We start from the raw sequence: 26,014 nt of genomic DNA on the forward strand, positions 1-26,014 counted from the left end.
AATCTGGCTGTTATATCTTTTTTTGTAAAGGAATTGCATGTCTTTAGTAGAATTAATCTGAATTAGTTGTAAGTCTTAAAAATAATGCAGGCATTTTCACCTACCCACACAGAACAGCTTCCAGAAATACAGTAGGTGTTAGTACTGTGACACTTACTGATGAAGGTAGCAATACTGCACAGCTACTTCCTTTAATGAACACCTGTAGTATGATTCCAGCTCAGCTACCATCATTCACTAGCAACCTTCAGCTGTTTCCCCCTCTCAAAAACAAAACAAACTTCAAAAACATTGTCAAATTCTTTCACTGAAGAATGGAATATTACAAGATTCAATCATTATTTGCTTCCATATCTAAGAGACAAGACTAGCAAAATAAAAATCTGTATATATGTTATTTATATAAACTGGCTGAGGTTATGAATTCTACTAATGGAGTTCATGCTTTTTTTGTTTAAACGACAAACATCAGGTCTTATTTCTGTTTAGTCTTAGAATATTTCTATAAAATATTTCTCTTAATTCTAGTAAGTGTACTGCTCATGTTTTACACAAAAGCTGCGGTACTTTCACTGTAATTCACTGCAAGGCTGCTTAAAACTGTAATAGCAACTATATATTAATTTATGATGGCAGGGCTGCTACAATCAGCAAGGAGAATAGCTATTTATTTGATTGAAACATGCTCAAATAGATTTAAGAACTTTCTGAAAGTCTAAGTATCTTGAAAGGAGTTGCTAAAGTCTGTTGAGTAGCCATCACATCACAAAACAAGAGACATCAAAGGAATTAATGTTTGCTAAGTGGGTTGATATAACAGATCAAAAGACTTAGCGTGATTTAAACAATATCTAAGAACTTGAGTTTTTTCTCAAGTAGTTGATCACCCTAAACTTAACCCCTGATTATACTTTAAAATAATAGTGAAGGTGTCCTACAACAAGTTGGAACTACAAAAGTTCTAGTACCATCATCTATCCTATGCAACTCTCAAAGGAAAAAAAAAAAAAAAAATCACATTAATAAATTTGTTCAAGTAAGCTGGAGGTAAATAAAAACTTTTCCAATACTTTTTTTAAATGGCAATGTAAAATGACAAGAATAATGATTTGCGAAGCTTTATTATGTATGTGATGACTTCATCTGACAGGAAAGTAGAGGAGGTGGAGGAGCGCTACATTACTTAAAGGTGAAATTGGAGCTTCATGTTTCACTCACAGTCCAAACAAGCTGTAGCAAGCATTTATTAAAAATGCGCAATCATCCTGTCAATACATATTAAGGTCACAGGACTGAAACATGCTCTAAAATGCTGAACTTTTAAAGCTGTAGTATTCTTTATTTCAACTGATTCTAGTTAAACAGTCAACACAACACACGATCAAAATGTAAGAACTAATGAAATAAAGAAACTGCTAAGTATTTATTTTGAAAAGGCAGCAAATTTTCCAGAAAAGATTTTAGCAGAAGGATTTAAGCCCATCTAGAGGTATATAATACACTGCTTTCATTTATGGCACATTCAATAAATCAGAAAAGCAATAAGCAGCAGAGCAGCACAGAAGGAAGATACACTGTAATTCACAGAATGCCCAAATGCAGTAAGAATAAATGATTGATATTTGATTGATGCTTAAAACCACTTGGCTCTACAGAAAGAAAATGCAAGTATATTCTTCTAATTAAAGAATGAGACTTGCAAGTTAAATTTAGTTAACTCATATATACATATAAATAGCCTCTGAAATATTTAAAATAGTTTTGTATGTGTTTGCACCACTCCAAAATGGTATTTTACTGTAACAGTATGACTATAAAGTTTCCCAAGCTGACAACTATTTGCATTCATAACTGAATATTTACTTAAATTTCCAGGGAAAACAGTTTCTTCATTTCAGAAGTTACATGTTCTTTAAGCAGGAAAACCAAAGGGGAGAAAAATGAGACAATACTTTGTTGTATGCAATTAGGTTAGGTCTCAACAATTTGAGAACCTTTAAGCATGCCTATTCCCCTGTTCCTTTCAAATTTTATGCTATGAAATATTTTCTGATAACAGGCCTCATTTCTGTCTCAGCTCCACACCAGTAAGGTTTTAATACTCAGCGTGTGATGAGAGATGAAACCAAGTGTGAACAACTTTCGGGTCCCATGAGTAGGCTGACTGTTGAAGCTGTCAGGTTCAATTGCATCAATCCACATTATTCAATGCCCCAAACTGCTCCCTAATTGTTAGGGGCTTAACATATTCAAAACCATTGTTTAGGCTAATGCTGAAATGCCTACAGTCGAGTTTCCATAAAGAAAGGGGAGGGATTTAATTCTAGTTAAACCATCACTGAAGGCTCCTCCTTTCATGACAGGACAACAAGGATGGCCAGAACAACCAATTCCAAGACGGCTTCTTAATCAGTTTACATCCAATCAACATCCCTTTTCCCCTCTGCTTTAAAAATAATCATTGCTATATTGTAGCTTTGCTACATTATACCACCATTATGATGATGCTTTACAATTAGTGACAGATCATCTAATGACCTACTTCAGCCAATATCTATTTGTCAACAATAACTTCAAAGGTTATTTTTATTTCTTGTTTAAAATAAAAACATATCATTGCTCCTGCACTGTCTGTATCTCTTGAAGTATGAGTACCAGATTAACGTGGCTAGGGTCGTACCATTTACCAATTATATTAGGTTTCTTCATCACAGCCCAATGCTGTGATAGAAAGTGCAAAACTACCCCTTGTTCCTATTAACATGAAGTAAAGAAATCAAGAGCACTAGAAATCACCAGCAACTACTTCTTATGGCCAACTATTACTGAAAACAGGAGCAAAAAATTAAATGCAGATGAAGTTTAAAACTAATTTTCTGTGAGCTATTCTGCTATACTTCTGAGAAGATGTTACTAATGTTTTCCATGCAATTGTCTAGCTTCATGAAACACGCAAGGAAATTAAAGCACTACACCAGCTGTTAACATCAGCTTACTTAATCTAGAAGTTATCTTAAACTGATGTATTTTGGCCAATGGCAAGCAACATTTATCTGAACAATGTACTATTGAAAATAACATCAAAATTAAAACCGCACTGCAATTAAATGAGCTTAAATATTCAAACGTATTAATGCTGCATACATGATGATAATAAAAAATAGGTAATAAACATATATATAAACAAACTGCCCTTCTTGAGAAGTTAAAAGAGCTGCCTATCACATGACAGCAGCAAAAGCAACCTGGCCTTATGTTTCCTAGCTTAATCTGGACAAGTGAAGAAAAGTGATTTTTATCCCTAGAAATATTAAGGCCAGTTATGCTATGGGGAGCATGTGACAGTTGGCTTTACTTGGGTATTAAGTGCTGTTTACTTGGGAAGAATGTGCTTCCTTTTACTCTTGCAGTACTTATAGTACCATCTTTAATTTCATTTAGGAGATGTGGGGGAACCACTGCTACACATATCATTTGCCTTCTCTGAATTCTGTGTAGCTGCTCATCTGGGATGGCTGTATACGCCCGCAGAAGGTGGTCAGGCTGTGGTTAATGCAGCAATACAACCAAATTTCTAGGAAGCCCAAGAGGAAGTTCTGCTACATCAACTTTTCACGCATCACTTGCTGCAGCACAACTCTCGAATATTTTTGCCACAAATATGGAATTTGCTTAGAAATCTTATCTAGACCTTGTTTCCAATGAAATAAATTTCCAAATTCCTGTTTATTTTCCTATATTCCAAGAAATACAGATGGAATTGACGATAACACAGAAAATCCTTAAAAAACAGTTTCCACATTTCTCCTGAAAACCATCATAGGACTTCTCAAAACAACTAGCACAACACCAAATAAATGTTAAAATGCAGCATGATAAAGGCTACTTATATATTTTAAACAGGTACTTTCATTCACACCTTTTTAATTCATATTTTGTCTTTCCTAGTTGTAAGCTGAACTTATGAAATTAATTTTCAGGCAAACTATATTGACTTCTCAACTAAAACAGCCTACAGCACTATTGATGACAAAGTGGGAAGTGTACTTTTTACAGCTAACCTCACCTCACCTACTATCATATGTACATCACCAATGTGAATCAACCCCAAACAGCCACTGTAGCCTTTTATTCACTCACAAAAGCAATACTGGGATTGAAAAGATAACCTGTTCCACACTGCTACCATTACCATCCAAGCACTCTAAAGTCCTTAAAGTTCCAGATTTTTTTAAAACAGATTATCAAGGTGCAATTTTACAATGGAAGTTTTCACTAACTGGCTGAAATACAAGATTTAACTGAAAAGCTTAATTAGGAGGCTGGAAAAGTTAAAATTAAATCAGAAAAAGGGTTTATGATATCTTCAAAGAAAAAAGCAACTTTTCCATCAAACAGAACATTAATTACATGTACAAATTATTATAATTAAAATCTGTCAGGAAACCGTATACATGACATGTAAAATCATCCTATGGATACATTATTCACATCATTAGTACTTTTTATGTTACTAGCAAAAATAAATACTTTGAACTTTGAGCTGTAATGAAGACTCTTGTTATGAACAAGCAAATAATCAAATACTGTCTTTGAGAATCAATTGTTTTGATTAAACGCACAAATAAATCCTTCAATTAAATGAACCCATCTAACCTTCAAACAGCAGCACTCAAATATATTCCAAGAAAGGCATGAATGAATGCAACTAGGAAACACAGTGGGATTTGAAAGGCAAAATGAAAAATTAATGGCACACCTACAGAAACTAATTTATACCTCTGCCCAGTGTACAACAAGGGCACATCAAGTCATTAAAAACCACATGGGTAGAAGGCCTGTCTTCCAATAATGTGAAAAAGCTATAACCCCAACTGTACTACCCATTTACTCATCTCTTCCATGTTAACTAAGCTGGATATTATATAAAATTTTAACCAATTAATATCTATTTATTTATAAACTAGACACAAAAAAAGACTTATACAAACACTTACTAGAATGCTACCTCATTCAGAGGGGGGATTTCTGTTTGTTTTGTTATGCCTTTTTAATATTTAAAAAAAAAAAAAAAAAAAGCTTTACAGAGATAAGACCCTGGGATTCCTCCTCCTCCCCCACAAACCTAAGTGAAAACAGAGCTATCATTTCAACACAAAACCCTTTTACCCCAAGTCTGTTCCTCCATCCTTTCCATCCACCTCTGTCTTCATAGCACTTAACCTGTATCTGCTCTACATAGACAATGGAAGCAGTGTCTTACCCAAGAATCTGTTTTCCTTAAGAATGTTAACCTATATATCAGAAACCACAATTTCACTCTCATATTGACCAGCAGAAAGAATGGCTTGATCAGGAAACAAACCCTGTATACCCACGCAGTAATCTATTTTCTTTACATGAGCATTCCAGAGAAAGCCAGACACTTTTTAAATGGCAAATGATGGATCTGAGAGAAAAATAACTACTTTAAAGATCATCTATAATTTCAAAAATAGTAATAAGCATCAGCCACTTATTCACAAACACTGACATTTTAACTTTCTAAATATACAGCAATAGTCTTTGCTATTTAAGTGATGAAACAAACACCTACAGTAGCAGAATTCCCGCTGTGTAAAAAACTCTTGCAAGATCCTCAACATTTTATACAAGGCCTATAAGGATACTGCCTCAGCAACGAACTTTGCAGCTTACAACAAAGCATACACCATGCAAACTTCAAATGTTTAGGTTTGACTTGAACAAGATTTCGTTACATCTAAATATTTTTTATTATTCTTTTCATTGCATACAGACTAGAAAATTTCACGTTTTTCACATTCAACACCATTACTATTGTCTCAGGCAGCTAAATTGAAGTAGTGCTACACTCAGTTCAACGAAGAGGTCAATGTGCCTCAGTTGCCTGGAGACTGATGGTTGCTACAGCAGCACCAGATAAGCCAAGCTAAATAAGCTTCAGCTTGAAGGCAGAAAACATTTATTGCTAGACTGAAACATTGATGCAGTTGTCTCAGCATGCAGCACTGCGCAAAATCATGCAACTGCCTTTCAGACTACCTGTATATTGCTTAAGTCGACGCAAAGACATTCTTAATGAAGCAAGAGGAAAATACAAAAAGTAAAGATATTTTAATTGGGCTAAATACTAGATTACTTGCAACTATGATTCCTTTGTTCTTCTAGTTGAGTCACATGTTGGAAGGAATTTTCCCTCTGGCTGTAAATTCTTCCTCCTTACTACTCTCCTCCACCCCCACCCCAAAAATCCTCAGTTACATTGAATGAGAAGAAAATTCTATTTTTACCAGTTTTGCCTAGAAGTAACAAGGAATTAAAACAGCCTTTAAGTGACAAACAAGAAAATTTAGATGGAAAACCCTTTACTTGCATGGTTCTTTTACATTTTTCATTTTGCAAGACTCTTAAATTTAACCGGCAGTAACACAAACAGGGTTTAGTGGTTTTGGAAGGAAAGTCACTATTTTGCAGTGACATCTTGCACCACAATACCAAACCCCCACCGTCTACAACATCACACTGAGGGATGCATTTAGCACACTTTCTAAATCTACTGGCGCTGGCAATTTCCTGTGGCAATGAGTCCCAAGGATGAGCAACATATTCTATTAAAAATTATTTCTTTTTGTACTGGATGTGCTTGCTTTTCCTTTTATATTTTTTTTTCTTAAAGTTCTGAGGTAACGAGAACAGAGTAGTTTCAGCATCCAAACAGTCCGTGATCCATGTTGACATTCTGCCTTTGACCCAGTGGGTAGGAACGCCTTTTGAGAGATCTTATCATCAAGAGGTGTTTTGGCAGTCATATAAAATATGTTAATTGGTTTTCATGTATCCACCATTTCTATCGATTAGAGAATTATAGTACTGGAGTAAGGATATTATTTCCATTTTCTGGAAGCATCCTGCTTAAACCATGCAATTATCATAATCTCCAGATGTTTTATTACTCTCTTCTTAATTACCACTCATATTTAAGGTAGTACTAATCATCTTTCTGAAGACAAATGCAGAAAATACAACTAAACTGACCACAAATTTCTAAAACCTGCTATTTTTATGTCGGATCTTTAAAAAAACCCACACAAAACAAAGCAAGCATCAATAGGCCACACACTGTATGGCAATATATAAATTGAACTTAAAAAAAATGAACTAGCAGAACTTGCAAAACATACTGTTTATCTGCATGGGAAGGTCACTCGCCTCTAGATTACATCAAATGAATTGGTATCAGCAAAAAGACTGGTATGACCTGATGTCATGATGTCACCAGAAGAAGCACATTTTGGAAAAATTTAGCAAAACATTAAGTGTTGTCTATATTTTACATAAATGACTGATTTCTAAGGAGTGAGAGGTTTCACTACAAGGCACCTACCTGGTACTAGCTTTTCAGACAAGCAGTAGAAATCTATACTATCTGCACTCTGGACTTCATAAGAGCTATTCTGGCATTCAACATCTCAACTATTTCTGTATTAAGAAACAGACTTCAGGAAGTTGCCTGAAAAAAATGTAGAAAGAGAGTAAGCATCTTCCCGAGTTATGGAAATCATCTCTGATTACATGTCTAATGTAACCCACCATAATTAGGGTAAGTTCTTTTGCATTGCAAGAAAGGATTATGGCTTAAATAAATTTGTTGAGATTATTTCAAAGTCTCCAGTTTTAAGTCTTAAGATGTTCTGATCCAATACACTAAACTCTTAACTTCAGCCATTACACATGGTTGTGACGTGTAACTCTGGGAGGGAAGCAGGAAGCTCACTTAAGCAGTCAACCATCTAGTGCAGGTGACCTGAAGTCTGAGATAGTCACATCTGTCACATCCCAGTGTCCTAAAACTGAGGACAATTTGTCTTTTTTCACGTATTCATTCTACCCCCCAAAGAACAGACCTACCATTTTCTACAGCAGCCAGAGAGGATGGCCCAGAAATTTTCCTTAAATGGATTTACACTTTCACCTGCCCAGCTCTAGCAAAATTCAGATGCTTAACTTGAAACTTTCCTTCCCTCCTCACATTTACTTTGAGTCGAATATGTATTAACAAAAACAAATTAAAAAAAAAAAAACCCACACCAAGAAGAAGAAGAAGAAACCAGCAAGACTGGAAAACATAAGTGGACAGAGGAGTATCTTCCTCAGCCCTACTGCATTCAAGATTATGACACCCATAATCTGAGACTACAACTGCAAGATCACCAGCAATATCAATCGGGTATGTGCATTTCACTGTCCTACAAAAATGCCCAAATTCCCCCCGTCCTGAAGACTTGCAAAAAACCCTCTTAACTTGAATTTTCAAAGACTACTTGCTGAAAGCATACACTTAAATTCCCTCATAATTCCACCTATTTCAGAAGGTATAGATAAGATTGCTCCAAAAACTGCTTCTAACTTCCCTGTTGATAGAGACAAGAACTAAGAATGAAGTTCCTTTTTCCTGTATTTTCACTTATTTTCCTGTGGGTGCCAGAAAAGAAAACTGAAAGAAGAGAGTTCTCTTGATAGCATGGAAAATAACGAGCAGACTTAAACTATCACAAGAAAATAACCACTAAAACAGGAAACCAAAACCAGTGCAAACTAGTGATGTGGAAAAAAAGCAGGGGACTACAGAGATCCAAAATTAGGGACTAGACTAATTCAGTAAGTGAGAAAATAAAAACCACAGGATAGAAGCATCTGAAATATAAGGTGCCCTACATTCAGAATCTAAGAATCTGAAAAGAGCTCAGGATTCCTGAGCTTTCACATTCCTGTATTGTTAACAAATAACTCCAAATCTATTAAAAAAAACCCAAGCCTTATCTCCCTCTAAAAACTGGATCAGACAAAGGAGAATAACCACCACTATATGAATACTAAATAAAACCCTACTGCTCCCACAGAGAGTAAAGCCAAACGAACTTCAGAAGGGATCATGGAAGTGATTAAAGCAAACTTATTTCACTTAAAATTGCAACTGAGCAGCAGCACCTACCTTCCCAATTATCACATCTCCACCATGGAGGCAGTAGTTCATTACACCATGTTGAAGTGGACCCCTCATGCCATCACAAATAAATCCTGGACTAAAAAGAGTATCGAACAGCACTATTCAGTTTCCCTATCTCTGTGCAAGCCATAAGGACTGCTGTTAGAAGTATTTCTTGTCCTTTTCCTTCTATTTATTAGCTGCTTCTGTGGCAAAGGAAGCTTAGTGCATAAAGTAAGAGATGGGAACTTAGAAAGAAAGTAAAACAGAAGCTGCAGAGGAGGAAAAACAGCTTAAAAAAAAAAAAAAAAAAAAGAATCATCCACTGGCAAAAACCATTTTTTTCTCTATCTTTTGGATTGTATCTGTAAAACAGTTCAGTGACAAATATGTGCAATATTACTTGAAACTATCTCACAGATGTGCTTAATACAGTCATTAAGAGCACAGATACCATCACACAGAAGAAAAAAAAAAATCTACAAAGTCACAATTTTATCACATTAAATTTCCAGAATAAGAATCCTGAAAAATTCTGAATAAACTGAGATTACAATAACGTAAAGATCATACACTACTGAATCATATCATACCAGCACCAAAGAGTCAATGAGCTACATATGTTTAAAATAAAAGGCTGTATGTCTTAAAGAAACCACTACATGCCATTTCCACTCCCACTAAAAATACTGCTGAAATGAGATAATATACTTAAATGCTTTTTTTTTCCCTTAAAAGGAATACAGTCTGAGAGATGGTGTTAATTATCAACAACAGGAAGAAAACCCAGTCAAAAACCTTTACTTGCATTTCTGCAGTCTAATCCTGTATTTGGACCATAAAGGCCTTGGAAACAAATGGCCACAGAGCACTAGTAGGGTAATTTCACTCATTTAAATCATCAGGAAGAACAGAGATAGCTCAACCAATTCCAATCTCAATTTCGGCCAAAGCAGCAACATTTAATTACATAACATTAAATCTACTAAGTGAAAAATTTAAAAAATAAATAAATAAATCATAATTTTTCAATCTAACAACCACCATTTCCTGAGGAGAAGAAAACAAATCTTGCTGTATCATACCAACAGATATGGAAGCACCCAGGTCACTGCTTTTTTTATGAACATATAATAATCACTAAGAATAACATCAGAAAGAGCAGTTACGCAAGCTGTTATAGAACAACATAACAGCAACATACATTACATACAAGGAAATCTCCAAGATAAAAACTGAGCAAAGGACCTTGGAGTGGTGCAACTTGTTACTTGGCTTAACAAGGAAAAATGAAGACAATGTTCAAAATCCAAATGCAAGAAAGTGATTTTTCTCAACAACAGAGCATCCATTAACATCCACGCACAAGTTAAAAGACACGCTTCTGAGAGAAAAGACTGTACTTTGGGATACAGTAATTTGCTGTCACATGCAAAACCAGCAGTACAGGCAAACACTTCAAGAGGATCAATTCACAGAAAACCAGGAGTAAATAGTTGTGTGGGCTGTACCTTATTCGCCTGTATTCCCGTCTTCCTATATTCCTGCAATTGTTAAATGCATTGTTATGCTAATAGAACTTCACTGATTTAAGCAGCATATCCTATCTGAGGCTATGCCCAAGATATAAAAAAAGAGGAACAGGATGCAAAAATTCTGCATTTCCAGCAAGTGGCATTTTTACTAGACCACTGATTCCCACCTGGTGAGGAATAGCAGCATTTAAATTCAGTTACGGCACAGCATGAAACATAAGCTAATAATCTCTTCTGTATTTATTAGATTGGAATAAAAATTATGAGTAGCATGAGAGAGAAAATGAGACACAAAAGAAGTAGTTGCAACAAGGCCCATACTGTGTTTTTGTCTTAAAAACAAACGAACTAAAACCACAGTATGGGAACCATCAAACTAGACAACAGAATGGGAGAATCAAAATCCAGGATCTTCAAGGTGGTGGGTTTTTTTGAAGATTTAAAATCAATGTTATTTAGTTGTTGAAGGAAAAAGTTTTAATCACTTAAGTTTTATATGGGCATAGCAGTTCCTAAAAAGTAACAAAAGGCACAGTAGTATTATCTAATTTTCTCACTTTAGGACACTTGCTTTCAATTGCTTGAAAGTTTTCTTAATACTATAAACAAAGTTTTCTGTTTTACATGTCTACCATAACCTCCTAGTCAAAGTACTTCAGCCAATATTGAGATTAATTATATGGAAAAAAAATTTTCCTGAGACCTTCTCTTTAGAATTTCTGACCACCCCTGCTTTAAAAAAAAGGATGCAAAAAATCTATCAAAAGTTGACAAATTTATAATGTCCCCAAAATCATAATTACAAACGCCAAAAAAAGATCTCAGAAAACTTAACAGCTGAAATCTTAAAAGAAATGTATCTTAGCAGCACATCTTAGAGGCTATTCTAATTTTTAGTACTATTCCAATGGCATACTTGCCATCCTGACCAAACAGCTGAGCAACCAAGATTTGGTCATACTTGCTCTTTTAACTAATTGTTTAAATAAAACCTGCTTTTTTAACTATTCCTTTTTGTCTGCTATAGTGGCACAAGATTACCTTAACTTATAACCACTATATGTACACCTAGAATCTCAGTTGATTTTCCTTTAATTAGAACACTACACAAAAAAATACATTAGCACACAATTATTTGTAGACTTCCACGGTGAAGACGTGGGTAAACACGGAGAATACATCCACATGAGCCCAGTAAGAGGACAGCACTATGAAATTTGCAGAACTAAGCAGGAAAACCCTAACCCTTGAGATATAACAAGTCATATATGGTAACCACATGAAAACTGGAGAGCAACTGCATGGTAAAATAGGCTTTCTTGACTGAGTCTCTTCAACCACTAGCAAGGACCTCATGAACTGGATAAGACTCTCAGTGTCCAGGAAAAACAAAGGCACATACAGGTGGTTGTCATGATTTAGTATGAATCAAAGACACATCCAGCAGGGATATCTGCTTGGTATTTTCAAGTCTTGAAACATTAGGAAAAAGTATCTAATCTGCCTGGTGCAACGACAGAAGTAGCACCTGATCCTAAGCCTCAACCAGGACATGAAAGCACTTAATATTTTAAAATTCACAGATATCCACCTTCTTTCTCCTCCATGCTAAAGTACTCCGTAAACTCATTTTCCCCATGAATGAGGAAGAACTGTGTCCATGGACCTTACAGCCAACTGACTTGTTCACCTCTTGTGACTACAACTTATTTGTAGGAAGCTTCTCTCAAAACTGATAAATCAGCAGGGTAAAAACCCCAGAAACGTGACATTTAAAGAAATTTAGCCTCAACTGGAAATTTCTACTGCCTACCTGTTGGATGCTACTGGATGTCAGAAAAAAAGTGTAAGTGCCAGTCTAACTGCAAATGGTGAAGACAAGAAATACAGAAAGCAAAAAGACTGGGACAATAAATATAGGTGCCTTGGTTGTACAGCATAATTTAAAGACGTGTTGTGCTACACAGCTTATCTGAGGCACAATGTTTGGTTCAAATATCAATACCCATATAATAGTTCAGGTGACATAAGGCCCAAATTCAAATATTTATGTGTTGACACTTGAAAAAAGAGACCACGCCTTTACCAATTTCCAGCTGGCAGACTAGTTACCAAAATGTAGTCCTAGTGTCACTGAAGCAGCACAGGTATTCACTAATTCTCTGTTATAGCACAGGAGTCTCCTTTTAAGGTTGTCAAGCAAAACTTTTCACCATTTGAACCCCCCTTTATAGTTCAGAACCAAAAGATACTTTAAATGGTAGTACCTGCGAATAAGATCCTGACAAATAAATCTATGACCACAGGAGAACAAGCTAGGTACTGAGTTTAAGATACGTGACTCCTCTGGAGAAGGCGGCAGGGTGGGCAGGGAACAACAACCACCCACACATCTCCCAAAAAACCAAACGAAAGACAGGAATTTTAAGCGCTTAACCTATGGAGGGCTCTCTAGTTCAGCTAGAAAAAGCACTTTCTCACTAAGAGAAAGTGCATCTCCATATACTTCACCTTTTTGTGACATGAGGAAAAAAATACTATGGTATTTCTGTTCATGCCTGCTAAATATGGGCTCCATCCCACTGTTTTTTGAAGCCGTTTATTTTCTGACAGAGTTTAACAAATAGAAGTGATGGTGCATGATTCTTGCTTATTTAACTTTTCCATGTAATTTGTGATTTTACAGACCTTGGTCTTCCCCACCTCAGTGTCTCTTTTCCAGGCCAAGAGTCCTACACTATTTACTCATTCCTTCTAAAGATGCTGTTCCTTGCCATTGTTCACTACCTCTTTTGATATCTACTGTATCTGTTCGAATAGAAACTGCCTTTTTCCCTTTAATATAAATTTCATTTGCCCTCTTACAACCTTGTCAACACAGGTCAGTGCAGTCTTTCAGCAGTTTGTGACAGCTGATGTTCATAATAGCTCGCTGCATAATCAGCAAACTTGGCTTCTGTTGCTCCCTTTTCCTAGATCATTTATGAATACGCCGAGCTGTACAAAAGGCCATCAGGCTGATCTTCCCATGACTCTGATGGAAAACATCTCCACAGTGAAAACTGAGCATCTACTTGTTTAGGGTTTTTTAAGTCTTTTAATCTGCTACTAACCTATGACACAACCTCTCCCTTTATCTCTAGACTGTTCAATTTAAGTGTCTTCAGTGACTTTTCGTGTGCAAAACACTTTGGGATTAAAAAAAAAAAAAAAAAAAAAAACATTAACGCAAATTGACTGAGATTTCCTTTCCTTTCACAAAAGCTACACTGGCTCTTTGCCAAAGCATCATATTTTTAATTAATTTCTTTAAAATAGCTTCTGTCAATTTGTGCAACAGAGATGTACCCAATTTTGGGTGAAACTGACCAAGGTTCCAAAGTTACAAGACGGAAGTCACACTGACACACTGGCATAATGCAAGCCTTATTTCTTTAGGAAACCAGTCCAGAAGAATTACATAAAAATATGAACTACCACCTATAACAACAATGTTATTTGATACTGAAATGTATTCTGTGTTAGCCTGCACATAGTATTTCTGCTATACATGTACTCCACACACGTGTGTGCACATACAAACACATAAGTACATATGTATTAAGCTTGATTTCAATTCTTCAGGTTTATATCCACTATCTTAAATCACTGTAGACTCTATAAATTAAAAGTTGATTGTTTCTATGCACACACAAAAAAAGATGTATTTGATACATTCATTGTAAAACAGATTCCCATCAGAAAATGAAAAACACAAGAAACATGAAGTATAAAAAAACTATTATGTCCAGTACAGTATGCCTTCATACTTACACTCTGATCATGGTGGCTCTCTACAACTATGTTCTTTTGCCTTGATAAATGTAGTCTTGCCCAACATAAAGTCATACAAAATATTACCATGAAGATACTTTTTTCTGACTCATGTCACCCTTCTACACTCTTCCAGTGCCGTCCTTATCCCTTCACCATCAAACATGAACTACGTATCTTCATTTGTATGACCTTTCAAATACAAAACTATAGCATATATGTCAACTTTCACTTGCTACCAAGATATCAGCCTTAGCCACCTCTTTGCCAGGGCTAGCCTTACTTATCTGTAGAGGGATGAAGCTGGGTGAATTAACATTGATAACATACAGCTGTGGGCTGGCTTCAGGGGCAGGGGGTTGGCTGATGTAGATAAAAGTGCAGCTGTGGCTGCTTCTGTTAAGGGGTTGGGCGGCCAATGAAGAAGCAGCGAGAACACTTTCCTTGGGTGAAGAGAAGGCAGTGGAGGGACTGACATGAAGAGTATGCTGGTATGAGATGGTAAGACCTTGTTGCAGCTTGACAGTTTGGGGAGTGCTGTGACAGTTATCCATTTGTCAAATCTCTCAAATAAACCCCCTCTGTTTTCTAACCGATACCAGCATTTTTGCATGAAGTGTGCCAAACTTCACGTTCCTCTTTTAAATCCTTTCTTAAAACATTGTTCTGGTAACAGACATTGGTTAGAGCACTGATGAATTGTAACCAGCATTTATGCTACTAGTCATAACATAGTCACATTTACTACACACCTCCATAGACCATTTTTGAAAATCTGTGCTCTGCAAAGATGGGACTATGTAATATTACAGGGAACTTCTACCCCCTAATACGTTTTCACAACAAATACAGTGTTTATTAACCTATTTTCCAAACAAATTATTGTTTCTTTTAACATTAAAAATAAGCAGGTCAAAAACAAGGTTTGCTATCTTAAACTCTTGATAGTTTACCTGAGTTGCAGCAACAACAGTAGTTATAGAAGGCGCAGTTGAAGGTGATAGAGCTCCCACTTGCTGCAAGTGGCCTGAAGCCTGCTGAGGTAAATGAGAACTGGAAACGGGAGTGCTAGATCCTGAGCCAGATACTGCATTTGGAAATGATACTGCTACATCATTGCTGCTAAAAATACCTGCAAAAAATTACAAAAACAATTACATGCATCTCTCTCTCTTCCCCCTCCCTCTGTTTTCTAGTAACCATGTAAATATGCAGTAGAAAATTAATCAAGACAAGCAAGATCACTTAATACATAATGCAGAAAGCTCCTGTGTTGAAATTCTAACCATGCTGATTGATAAAAGTGCTCTCATCATTTGATATTCTACAGTTCAAGGAACACAGATTGATTTAGTTCTAAGTTTTTGTAAAACATGTGTGATAAATCAAGTATTTATGTGTATTACAAACTGCTCAAATATTAAAAGTAGCAGAATTTTTGGCTAAAATGCCTGCCTTCAACTGAGTCTGCTATCAGAGTTTGTTCTTACAATGAGTTACTGTAAAAATTAAGTAGATAAAGAATGAAGTATTAGACTATGTAACTGAACATACATGATACAAATGGAAAAATGCTTTAACTTTGGTAAAATGTTTCTAAACAACATACATTTGTTGAAAACTGTAATTTTGGCAACTAAGGATTGCCTGTGTATTTTGAGAAAAATATTGACAGCAAGTCTGAGGACAAAGTACTCAGATTTGCTGGTAGAACTGGTGGTATTTCATTTATTCACAAACTAAAACTCCACCCGTGATCTACGAATACTTGACTAACATTTCTGCTAGAACAGCCAACAAGTAAATGACTAAATACATTAACATTAGTCAGACTTGTACGTTAGCAATTTAAACAGGAGGAGTTCATACCCCTCTGTGAAGCCATTACTTCTGTTCATCTACATGCAGGGTAAAGTTCATTATACAGGTTGGGAAAAAACCCTACTGACCAGAAGCCCAGGACAAGAAGTAGTACCTGTCTATGAAACCGTTAGGCTCCACGTGCATTAGATAAGTGAGCTGTCAGCTGGCCAAGGAATATCAAGCATGGTAGCACTGAACTGCAGTTAGAGGAAGAGTGCCACAGGGAGTAAACAGAAGTAGAATGAACATGGTTAGATCAAAAAAAGCAACAGAACTGAAATGCCAGTTAGAAGGCAAAGGGTGGAGCTAGTTTGTCACTCATACAAATAATGATCTGAAGAAGGCAGTGACAATAAGAAGATACGCAATGTTAAAACACCACTCGCCACCCAGCAATCCCTCTGAGCACAGGCAGTTAAGAGAGACTATCATCATCCAAACCCACACATAATATGCAAACACTGATGCATCTTAAATTGTCTACCTCTACTGTCAAGAAAAAATGGAAGAGAAAACCAGCCAGACCCAGTAGAGAAAGAAGATATGAAAAAACAGCTGAAGACACATCCCAACAACCCTTTTCCTGCCTAACCAAGGTTAGTGACTTCTTGTCATCATCTCCCCAGTCCCTTCAACATAGTGCAATTCCATACCTGCTCCACTTTTCTACTGACCTTCATATCTTTTTCCATTTAGCACACCTTCCTGCATCATCCTCCCCACCCCCCCACCCCCCCACCCTTTTTTTTTTGGTCACCATCCCAAAAAATCTAGTTATGGCATGGCATTACTAGTAATTAAGATTCTTAAGGTGTTCAGTATGTTACAATCTTTCTCTAATTATATCTGCTTCATCTAACTAGACAATAAATCCTATGGATTCTGCTCTAGATTTCTCCCTACACACCACCGAAATGGACACGATTAACAAAAAGCCTTGCTACTGAGTCTACTCTTAAGTGTGATGTAATTACAACCACAAAAACCGAAACGTACCTGAAGTCCTCAAAAGATTTTATTTTTTAAAAAAAAATCTGCTTTCAAATTAATAAAAAGGATGAGATTTTTGACTCCCTGTATTTGAATGCATTCAAGCAATTACACATGTAAGAAAATTCTCGGAAAAGATGAGATCCTCATGCAATTATCTGGCTCCAGGAACCATGAATTTTAAGGGTAAAACCAATGAAATATCACAACACTTATGATTAAATCACAAGAGCTCATCACCACAAATGCTATCACTCTCATAAAATGTCACTGATAATGAGAGGAAAAAAACAAAATGTCCAGTGACAGTGAAGTAGTAAAAAAGAGAGAGATTTTGCCAGAAAGGTAAAACAACTCCAAAAATTTAAAGCTATTGTAGATATTTTTTTTCTTATTTTTTCAAGATCTTACATATTTAGTAACTGCAGAGCTTCTGCTGCTTCTATTTTAATGATAAGGTTTATTCTTCCTCTTAAAAATAAAATTCTGGAATACAAGCAGATATAAGATCACGGGCATAAAACTATTTCAAAAGAAAGACAAGCAGGAAAATAGGTAAGCTATTATTTGTTGCTGGTAGTAATACTATTAAAAACACTATTGCTGTTGCAAAATACAAGACAAATATGACCTATCTCCACACTCTGTTTGGGCTAAGTACTTCCATTTAGCAATACCTTACTTAATACATAAAGTACATGCACCTTCTAAAACTAGTCATGCAACCAAGATATTATTAATCCATGCAAGCATTTGAATAAGAACTATATGCTGAACATACAAATAAATCCTTGATTTTCACACCACTTCAAAACTACCTGTATAAAAACTATGTGCATATCATATTGGAAAGCCAAGAAAGTGCATATTTAAAATGTTCAAACATATCAAGTTGTTCTTCTGGGACAGATCAATCACTTTCTGGATCAGGAAGGAATAATAACGAAAGCCTGAACAAATCACTATAAACCACATTAATGTTTAAAACAAACAAACCATCTTGAAGTCCTTCCCATATTACTGAAAAGCCAAGTAGCTATAGCTCATGATGAACGGCACTGGGTAATTCGCCAGAGGCATGAACAGCATGGTTAAATACAATCTTCAGCATTTTAAAACAGAACACAGTTCTTAACTGCAGGTGTAAATGGGCATGTAACACTGTTCGGGTAAAGCCTGACTGTGCTTAACACTAACACAGCTGCAGAACATGGTTTCAGGTTCTGACGGATCAAACACATGTATAGCCTGCATTGCCGGAGTGAAAGACTTAAAAAAAAGGCAACTACAAAAAAAAAAATCTCTGGACAACAAATAACTGCCTGCTTAGCACAGAAGGGCAGTACTATACAGGAGGGAACAGAATATGCAGATTAGAAAAAACCCTGTATTCTTTTTGCTGACAATCAATGATGAAATAGATAATAGAGGAAATAAAGTGAAAAACAAACGAGCCTCAAGTCAGAACTAGCTGTGCGCCAACATAAACCAAGTAGCACACAGAACAATTCTAGTGATTTTATCCAAAATCTCAAAAAAGTAGTTCTATGAGCAGAAGTAGTAACAAAACAGATTAAATTCTGGCTTTCAACAGTGTTGCTTCTCAAAAATTGTATCAATATACTAAGCTTTCCCACCATGATTTCTGTATCTTGCTATGAAATCCTCAAATTTTATAGTACTACAGCCCCTACGTTATTCATCTCGCTTACATTCCCCTCCAATACCGGTGAATGCCTAGTTCAGCAAGAGACAAGAACAAGCCGTGGTCACTCTTGTACCCATACACTGTCTGTCCCTATTACAGGGACTCAGATATTTTAGACTCCTTTAAAGAGTTTGGTTGAAATTGGACAACAGGCTTCAAGCTTACTATGGGCCAAAATCGAGAGACAACATGTAGACTGCTTCCTTAGGAAGCTAGGAAAATGTTCTCCCTACCATAAAACTCTATTTTCTTTTTTAAGTCAGTAACTTGAAACTCCTGCTACTGTGAAAAGAGGAAGTTATTCAAGATATCTGTCATAGGCTGCTGATCCTACCATTTTGCCGAATTTAAGGAAATAAGCAGAATATGGTCAAAGACTTTTTTAAAAAATTGTAGGATCATTTAGGTTGGAAAAGACCTTTAAGATCATCAAGTTCAACCATTAATCCAGCACTGCCAAGGTCACCACTAAGCACTATGTCTACCTGTCTTTTGACTATCTCTAGGGATGGTGACTCAACCACATCCCTGGGTAGCCTGTTCCAGTGCTTGACAGCCCTTTCAGTGAAGAAATGTTTCCTAATATCCAATCTAAACCTCACCCGGGGTAGCTTGAGGCCATCTCCTCTTGTCCTATCGCTTATTACTTGGGAGAAGAGACTGACACCCACCTCACTACAGCCTCCTTCAGGTAGTTGTAGAGAGTAGTAACAGCCCCTCTGAGCCTCCTCCTTTTCTCCAGACGAAACCCCCATTCCCTCAGCCACTCCTCTTAGGACCTGTGCCCCAGACTCTTCACCAGCTTCATCGCCTTTCTCTGGACAAGCTTCAGCACCTCAATGTCTGCCTTGTAGAGAGGGGCCCAAAGCTGAACACGGTATTTGAGGTGTGACCTCACCAGTGCAGAGCACAGGGGGACAATCACTTCCCTGGCCCTGCTGGCCACACTGCGTTGGATACAAGCCAGGCTGCTGTTGGCCTTCTTGGCCACCTGGGCACACTGCTGGCTCATGTTCAGCCGGCTGTTGACCAACACCACCGGGTCCTCCACTGCCCAGCAGCTTCCCAGCCACCCTTCCCCAGCCCGTAGCGCTGCGTGGGGCTGTTGTGCCCCCAGTGCAGGACCCGGCACTTCTCCCTGTTGAACCCCCTACAACTGGCCTCGGCCATGGGCCCGGCCTGCCCAGACCCCCCTGCAGAGCCTCCTGCCCCCCAGCAGATCAGCGCTCCCCCCGCTTGGTGCCCTCTGCACACTGGCTGAGGGGGCACTCGATCCCCTCGCCCAGATCATGGATGAAGAGATTAAACAGGACTGGCCCCAGGACTGAGCCCTGGGGGACACCACTTGTGACCGGCCACCAACGGCGTTTGACTCGGTTCACCACCGCTCCTTGGGCCCGGCCAGCCAGCCAGGTTTCACCCAGCGCAGAGCTCGCGTATCCAAGCCCTGAGCAGCCAGCGTCTCCAGGAGAACGCTGTGGGAAACAGTGTCAAAGGCTTTACTAAGGTCCAAGCAGACAACAAACATCCACAGCCTTTTCTTCACCCACTGAGCGGGTCACCTTGTCACAGAAGGAGACCGTGTTAGTTGGGCAGGACCTGCCTGTCGTAACCCCGCGCTGGCTGGGCCTGATCCCCTGGTTGTCCTGCCCGTGCCGTGTGACGGAGCTCAGGATGACCTGCTCCACAGCCTTCCCTGGTACCAAGATCAGGCTGCCAGGCCTGTAGCTCCCCAGATCCTCCTTCCTGCCCTTCCTGTAGATGGGCATCACACTGGCTGACCTCCAGTCTTCTGGGACCTCCCTGGTTAGCCAGCCAGAACTGTTGATAAATGACGGAGAGTGGCTTGGCAAGCTCCTCTGCCAGCTCCCTCAGTACCCTTGGGTGGATCCCATCCAGTTCCATAGACTTGTGCACATCTAAGTGGAGCAGCAGGTCACTAACCCTTTCCTCCTGGCTTGTGGGGACTTCATTCTGCTCCTCCTTGTCCCTGTCTTCCAGCTCAGGGGGCTGAGTACCCAGAAGGAAGCTGATCTTACTGTTAAAGACTGAGGGAAAGAAAGCATCAAGTACCTCCACCTTTTCCCCATCCTTTGCGGCAATGTTCCCCCCCTGCCCATCCAATAAAGAATGTGGACTATCCTTGGCTCTGCTTTTGTGTCTAATGTAAGAAAAAGTGTTTTTACAAACACCTTTTAAGGCAGTGGCCAGCCCGAGTTCTAGCTGGGCTTTCGCCTCTGGGCTTTCGCCTCTAATCTTCGCTCTGCAATGTAGACTTCCAACCCCACAAAAGCTGCACAGAACTACAGAACCTCTCTACTTGGGGGAGGACAGACAGACACAGGGCAGGGGGGCAGGGACAACCACCTCAAAAGGACTTGCAGTAGAATTCACAGAAGTAAAAAGAAATTCTGAGTTATAAGAACAAGAACTTCTTTACAAAAACAAAAGCTATATTCACGTTTTCAGTACCTTCACTTCCTGTGGCGATCTCAAAAAGTCTCCCCCAAAACCCTGACAACCTCATACACAGAGCAAAATGAAAATTTGCTTTTGTATGAAAGTCCATTAATTGTTAACTATAAACACGCAGAAAAATTGATTAAGTTTAGTTACACAAGAAAGAACATGTTTTATTCCAGTAGAATGTTAGTAGTGGAAGAAATACCACACTATTGGCTATTTTGTAATATGGACATAAGCTAAAGTGGATCTAATGCTAAACACAAGCCAATAAAAACAGGTTATTGTGACACCGTTGTCTAAAAAATGAGAAGAAAGTTGTGTTTGAAACCGCAGAGCTAGTAAATATTTTATTTCAATTCATCTGAGGCAATTAAATTATAGCTTGGATGCTAGGGCCAATCTGTTTCTTTCATGAAGAAATCTTAGATCTAGGAATCAAATAATCAAGCTATTTTCTGGCTGATGATGAGCAAAGTGGTAGAGTTTACTTTCACAATGATTTCTACAAGATTCTGCAGTAACAGTTCTAGAAGTGCACAAAAATGGTAGTTACTGATCTGCAGCCTGACAAGACATCATTTCCTTTGCTTTCAGTGACTGGGGGGTCCTTTTTTGATGGAGGCACCACAGCATTTCACAGATCAAGAGTCAATACCCTCCTTTCATGAAAGGCATTCTGTGTCCCCTCCATGATGAGGTAGAAGGAAAAAAAGCTCCTAGACCCAAAGTACTCCAAAGAATACACCACTGGGGATGGAAGGGAGGAGGGAAGATACAAAATAGTTACACACACTTTCAAAATGGAACAACTATTCTAGTTTCATATCTATCAACAGAAGGCAGACTGCCATAATTTTTCCCTTTGAAAATACTCTGCAGATTGGATTTATAGTCAAAGACCAAAATACTTACCAAGAACCTTCATAGGAAGAACACAATTCAGCAAGGCAACATCACACATTATGATGAATCAGTGATCTAAGAACAATCATCCTATCATCCTCATATACAGCAAGGACCTGAAGTCTGCCTTAAAACTCCATTAAAATTAACCCCAAATCCTTGACAGCTCAGCTAGCAAAATATGTTTAGTCAATCTCTGCTGCCTACTCCCATTCCTATGATCATGATCCTGACTGGACAGCTACCTACAGTCATACAGAAACATATTTGATAACAGTGTACAGGGTGAAGGGTCAGAACTGATCCACGTAGCTACCAAAATGGTCTACTCTGTTCAGCTAGTCCCACTTGCTGTAGCAAACAATGTTATTTCATGCTCAGTCCCACATTCAGCAATGACCACACGTCAGCAGCATCACAGAACTCACTCTTCAATAAACTGTAACAGTGAGGTATATATGTTTCAGTTAACTATCATGAAAACACACATGTGAGTTACTTACACCAAGCTCAGTCCTCAATTAAGACTTATTTCCACTGGTAGGCTTTTAAGTACAAGATTTCAAAACTGCCTAAACCACTGTCAAAGGTTACAGCTTCCTGAGACAGAGTGTGCCTGCTTCTAGTTCGAATTAATCCATGCGGCTAAAGGTCTTACACTACAGCCCTCACTGCAGAAGGGCTCAAATCCACATTTTTCATAGCCCAGCCAAGGTGAATTTGCTCACCAAGAGGACAGGCTTGAACACGACACCAGGAGACAGATGAATCACACGCTGGACTAGGAACACAGGAAGAACTGTATCATTTTTCTAGCCCAATATATCCATCTCCAACAGTGACCAACAGCAGCTGCACAAGGAACAGCACAAGAACAGGGCAAGTGTGCAGTTACTTTCTTAAAAGATTCTCCCAGCCTCTAGAAATCTATAATGTACGGATTTTGAGCTTGAGGAATGGTCTTTGTAATTATTAGCCTTAAATCTGCTTCCAACCCTGCTCCAACAGATTTTTTCCAATCCTTTCTGAACAGTTGTAACTTCTCATACCATGTCTCACAGCAAAATTATACCTCATTTAAACTGTGTGGTCTTTTTTTGGGGGGTGGGAGTGGAAAACAGGGACAACACATGGACAACTATCCTTTCATTTATTTCTTCCAGTTGTTCTGATCCCCCAGAGAAAAAAATAGTCTTTGAGATGCTTTATAACTGTCTCTTTAATGTTCACGCATATAATAAATTCAGCTTTATTAAATAAGACACATTAAGAATTTCATACTTATTCTAGTCTGATTCAAGAAGTTTTGAAGTACTCTTCTAGAATAACATCAGTAAGATAAAAGAGCTCCACGATCATACCTGACACATATGCTCAGAACTACAGGAAAGACCTGTCGTTCAAGTGTGTCACAGAACAGAAGTATCTTTGCAAGAAGAAAAAGTTAATATGGAAGAACAATTGATAAGTAAAGATCCTAACTTTTATTTAAACTTTTGTCACGGTGAGCCAAGACATACAAGCCTAAGTTACTTTAACGTGACATACTAAAAACAAAGCACGTTTAGGTTCACTAAATGAGTATTCTGGAGCAAGAGCATGACACTTGGGATCTACATTCCTTAATGACTTCCCAAGAGAACTTAATGTGTTTCCTTAAGATCTCTGAAAACCTGCCATAGCTTCAAACCACTGTGACAGCAGTCTATCTCAGTGCTGAAATAGTAAGTCACTGGAAGTACCAGATTCCTCTCCAGTATTAATATAACAGTCTTTCACAGGAGTTTCTGCTTCAAAAGTTCTCTCTTTTGTATTCCAGTGATCTGAAGTTGGTGTCTTTGAAGGCATGCTGCAGGATGCTTGACTGAGCCATAATTTTCAAAAAGTGGTCCATTAGAGAGGCTAACTAATAACAATGACAATTCTGTTGTGATCAGTTACTTCTGGTGGTGGGGCACAGCTGTTGCCCAGACTGCTGAAACACTACACATAGCTGTCATTAGCAACAACTAAAGCTTTCAAGTGGTATTACAGAAACTCATGGACAGGTAGTTATACTTAAGGCTGTAGTATTTGACAACTGAACAATAGCACTCCAATATTCAATACTCTGAAAAAAATGTGCATAAAGGAACTATTTCAAGATGACTTTGTAAATTGCCCTTCTTTTATTCTTCCTTTTTTTAAACTTAATGTTGTTTAGCCAAGCACTACTGTCCCCATGCTTCAATATAGGCAGATGCCTTTTTATCAACACTAAACGCCTGCCCAATTTGGACTAGATTCAAAAACTTTAACTCATTCATGCTCAGTACAGATTTTGAGTAGTTTATCTTGTTAAAAAAAAATTATACCGTATACACTAAATTTTGCCTGCATTGATGTGGAGGCCAGGGCTACAGAACTGAAAAGTTTCTTTGGAAATGTACTGTCTTCTAATGACGACCACAGCGCTAGGACTGGCATGGCAAATGTCTGTTCTGTGCTACCACTCTCCTCACTGCAACTCACAAATTAGCATAAGACAGAAGAAGCTCAGAGACCTGAAAACAGGAACAGGAGGAAGAAATAAAACAGACAGAAGATGGAATGAGCAAGAACAGAAGTAGCCACAGAAAGGCTACAACCAACCATTACAATTTATAGCTAGATCTAACATAAAATAACATCATTCAGGTCATCACTCCCCATAGTCTTTTTTTAAAGCAGACACTAAAATCCTGAACAGATATGTATGTCTGCACACCCTCCTCCTCCGTTCCTGTGGTAGGCCCATAAAAATGATGCAGAGGAGATGAGACTTCAAGGTCAAGTCAAAAAAGTTGGACTGTAAGGTCCAGAGTAAGACTGAGAAGGACAAAGCACAAAGTCATCACACAGCGAATAGCAGTGAAAACTTTACATCTCTCAACTGCGATGCTTCAGGTTTTTTCAAACAAGTTTTTTAAAAAGCATGAAAAAATATAAGAAGTTGACCATAAAACTGAGAAACAGAGCATTGAGTACTAAGTCTCTAACTGGTAAAACTGCAGTGTGCCACTTCTGCCTTGAAGTGTCTTGACTCCTTTCTGTAAGACAGATGTCTTTATGGGAGACAGCTTGCATGACTCTGTTTTCTAGTCTTCTTTTTTAACTGACCCTTTCAACTGGACTGAAGTCTCTAGCTACCACCTTTCCTCCTTTACAATTTTGTCAGCACCAAATTCAACTGACAGGCTTCGACCTTCCCCTTCATGCTAGCATAACTAGCAAATGAACCTCTCTGCTCAAAACCTGTGTTTATCTCCACTCAAACCAAAACTGTTTTTTCTTTTTGGTACTTTCTTGGTGATGTGCAGCCCGCTTACACAATGCAATGAAAAAACAAGCTCCTGATACACTGCCTCCATCAAAACTCTTACAGACAATGACCCTTACAGTCCTCAGCATTATCTGACTCAAATCTGAATATGCTGTTGGAGTAAATGATCTTCCTATATTTAAATATTTATCTTAAGTTTGAATACTTTCTTTTCATCCTGTACACATATGGTAAGATCTTTCCTTGCTGTTCATATTATCAAAATGTCTACCTACCCGCACTGATTTCACCTATATACATGCTTTTGCCGAAACAAAGAGTATGCAAAAAAAACCCTGCAAGATTGGGGGGTGGGGGCAGAAGTAACCAACTTTAAAATCTCACTTATGGGAAGGTAGATAAAACACACACACACACACACAAAGGTG

The 26,014-nt window shown here is 38.0% G+C and overlaps 1 protein-coding gene and 1 long non-coding RNA gene across 7 annotated transcripts in view; one reads left to right on the top strand and one right to left on the bottom strand.

Moving 5' to 3' along the window:
- Positions 1-26,014, bottom strand: part of MLLT10 (MLLT10 histone lysine methyltransferase DOT1L cofactor) — a 136,902-nt gene that overhangs the window by 20,256 nt on the left and 90,632 nt on the right. For all 5 annotated transcript variants that reach the window (XM_037384883.1, XM_037384885.1, XM_037384881.1 and 2 more), the window contains one exon: positions 15,309-15,487. In XM_037384883.1, coding sequence (XP_037240780.1) covers positions 15,309-15,487 — 179 coding nt within the window. The remainder of the gene's footprint in view (positions 1-15,308; positions 15,488-26,014) is intronic.
- On the top strand, positions 14,363-17,289 carry LOC119146738. 2 transcript variants are annotated; one of them, XR_005103818.1, is made up of 3 exons: positions 14,363-14,856; positions 16,716-16,814; positions 17,110-17,289. It is a non-coding gene; the product is annotated as an uncharacterized LOC119146738 (long non-coding RNA). The 2 variants fall into 2 exon arrangements; XR_005103817.1 differs by lacking the exon at positions 14,363-14,856 and having other exon boundaries at positions 16,422-16,814.

The sequence above is a fragment of the Falco rusticolus genome, chromosome 4 (genome assembly GCF_015220075.1).
Source record: "Falco rusticolus isolate bFalRus1 chromosome 4, bFalRus1.pri, whole genome shotgun sequence".
Taxonomy (NCBI): domain Eukaryota; kingdom Metazoa; phylum Chordata; class Aves; order Falconiformes; family Falconidae; genus Falco; species Falco rusticolus.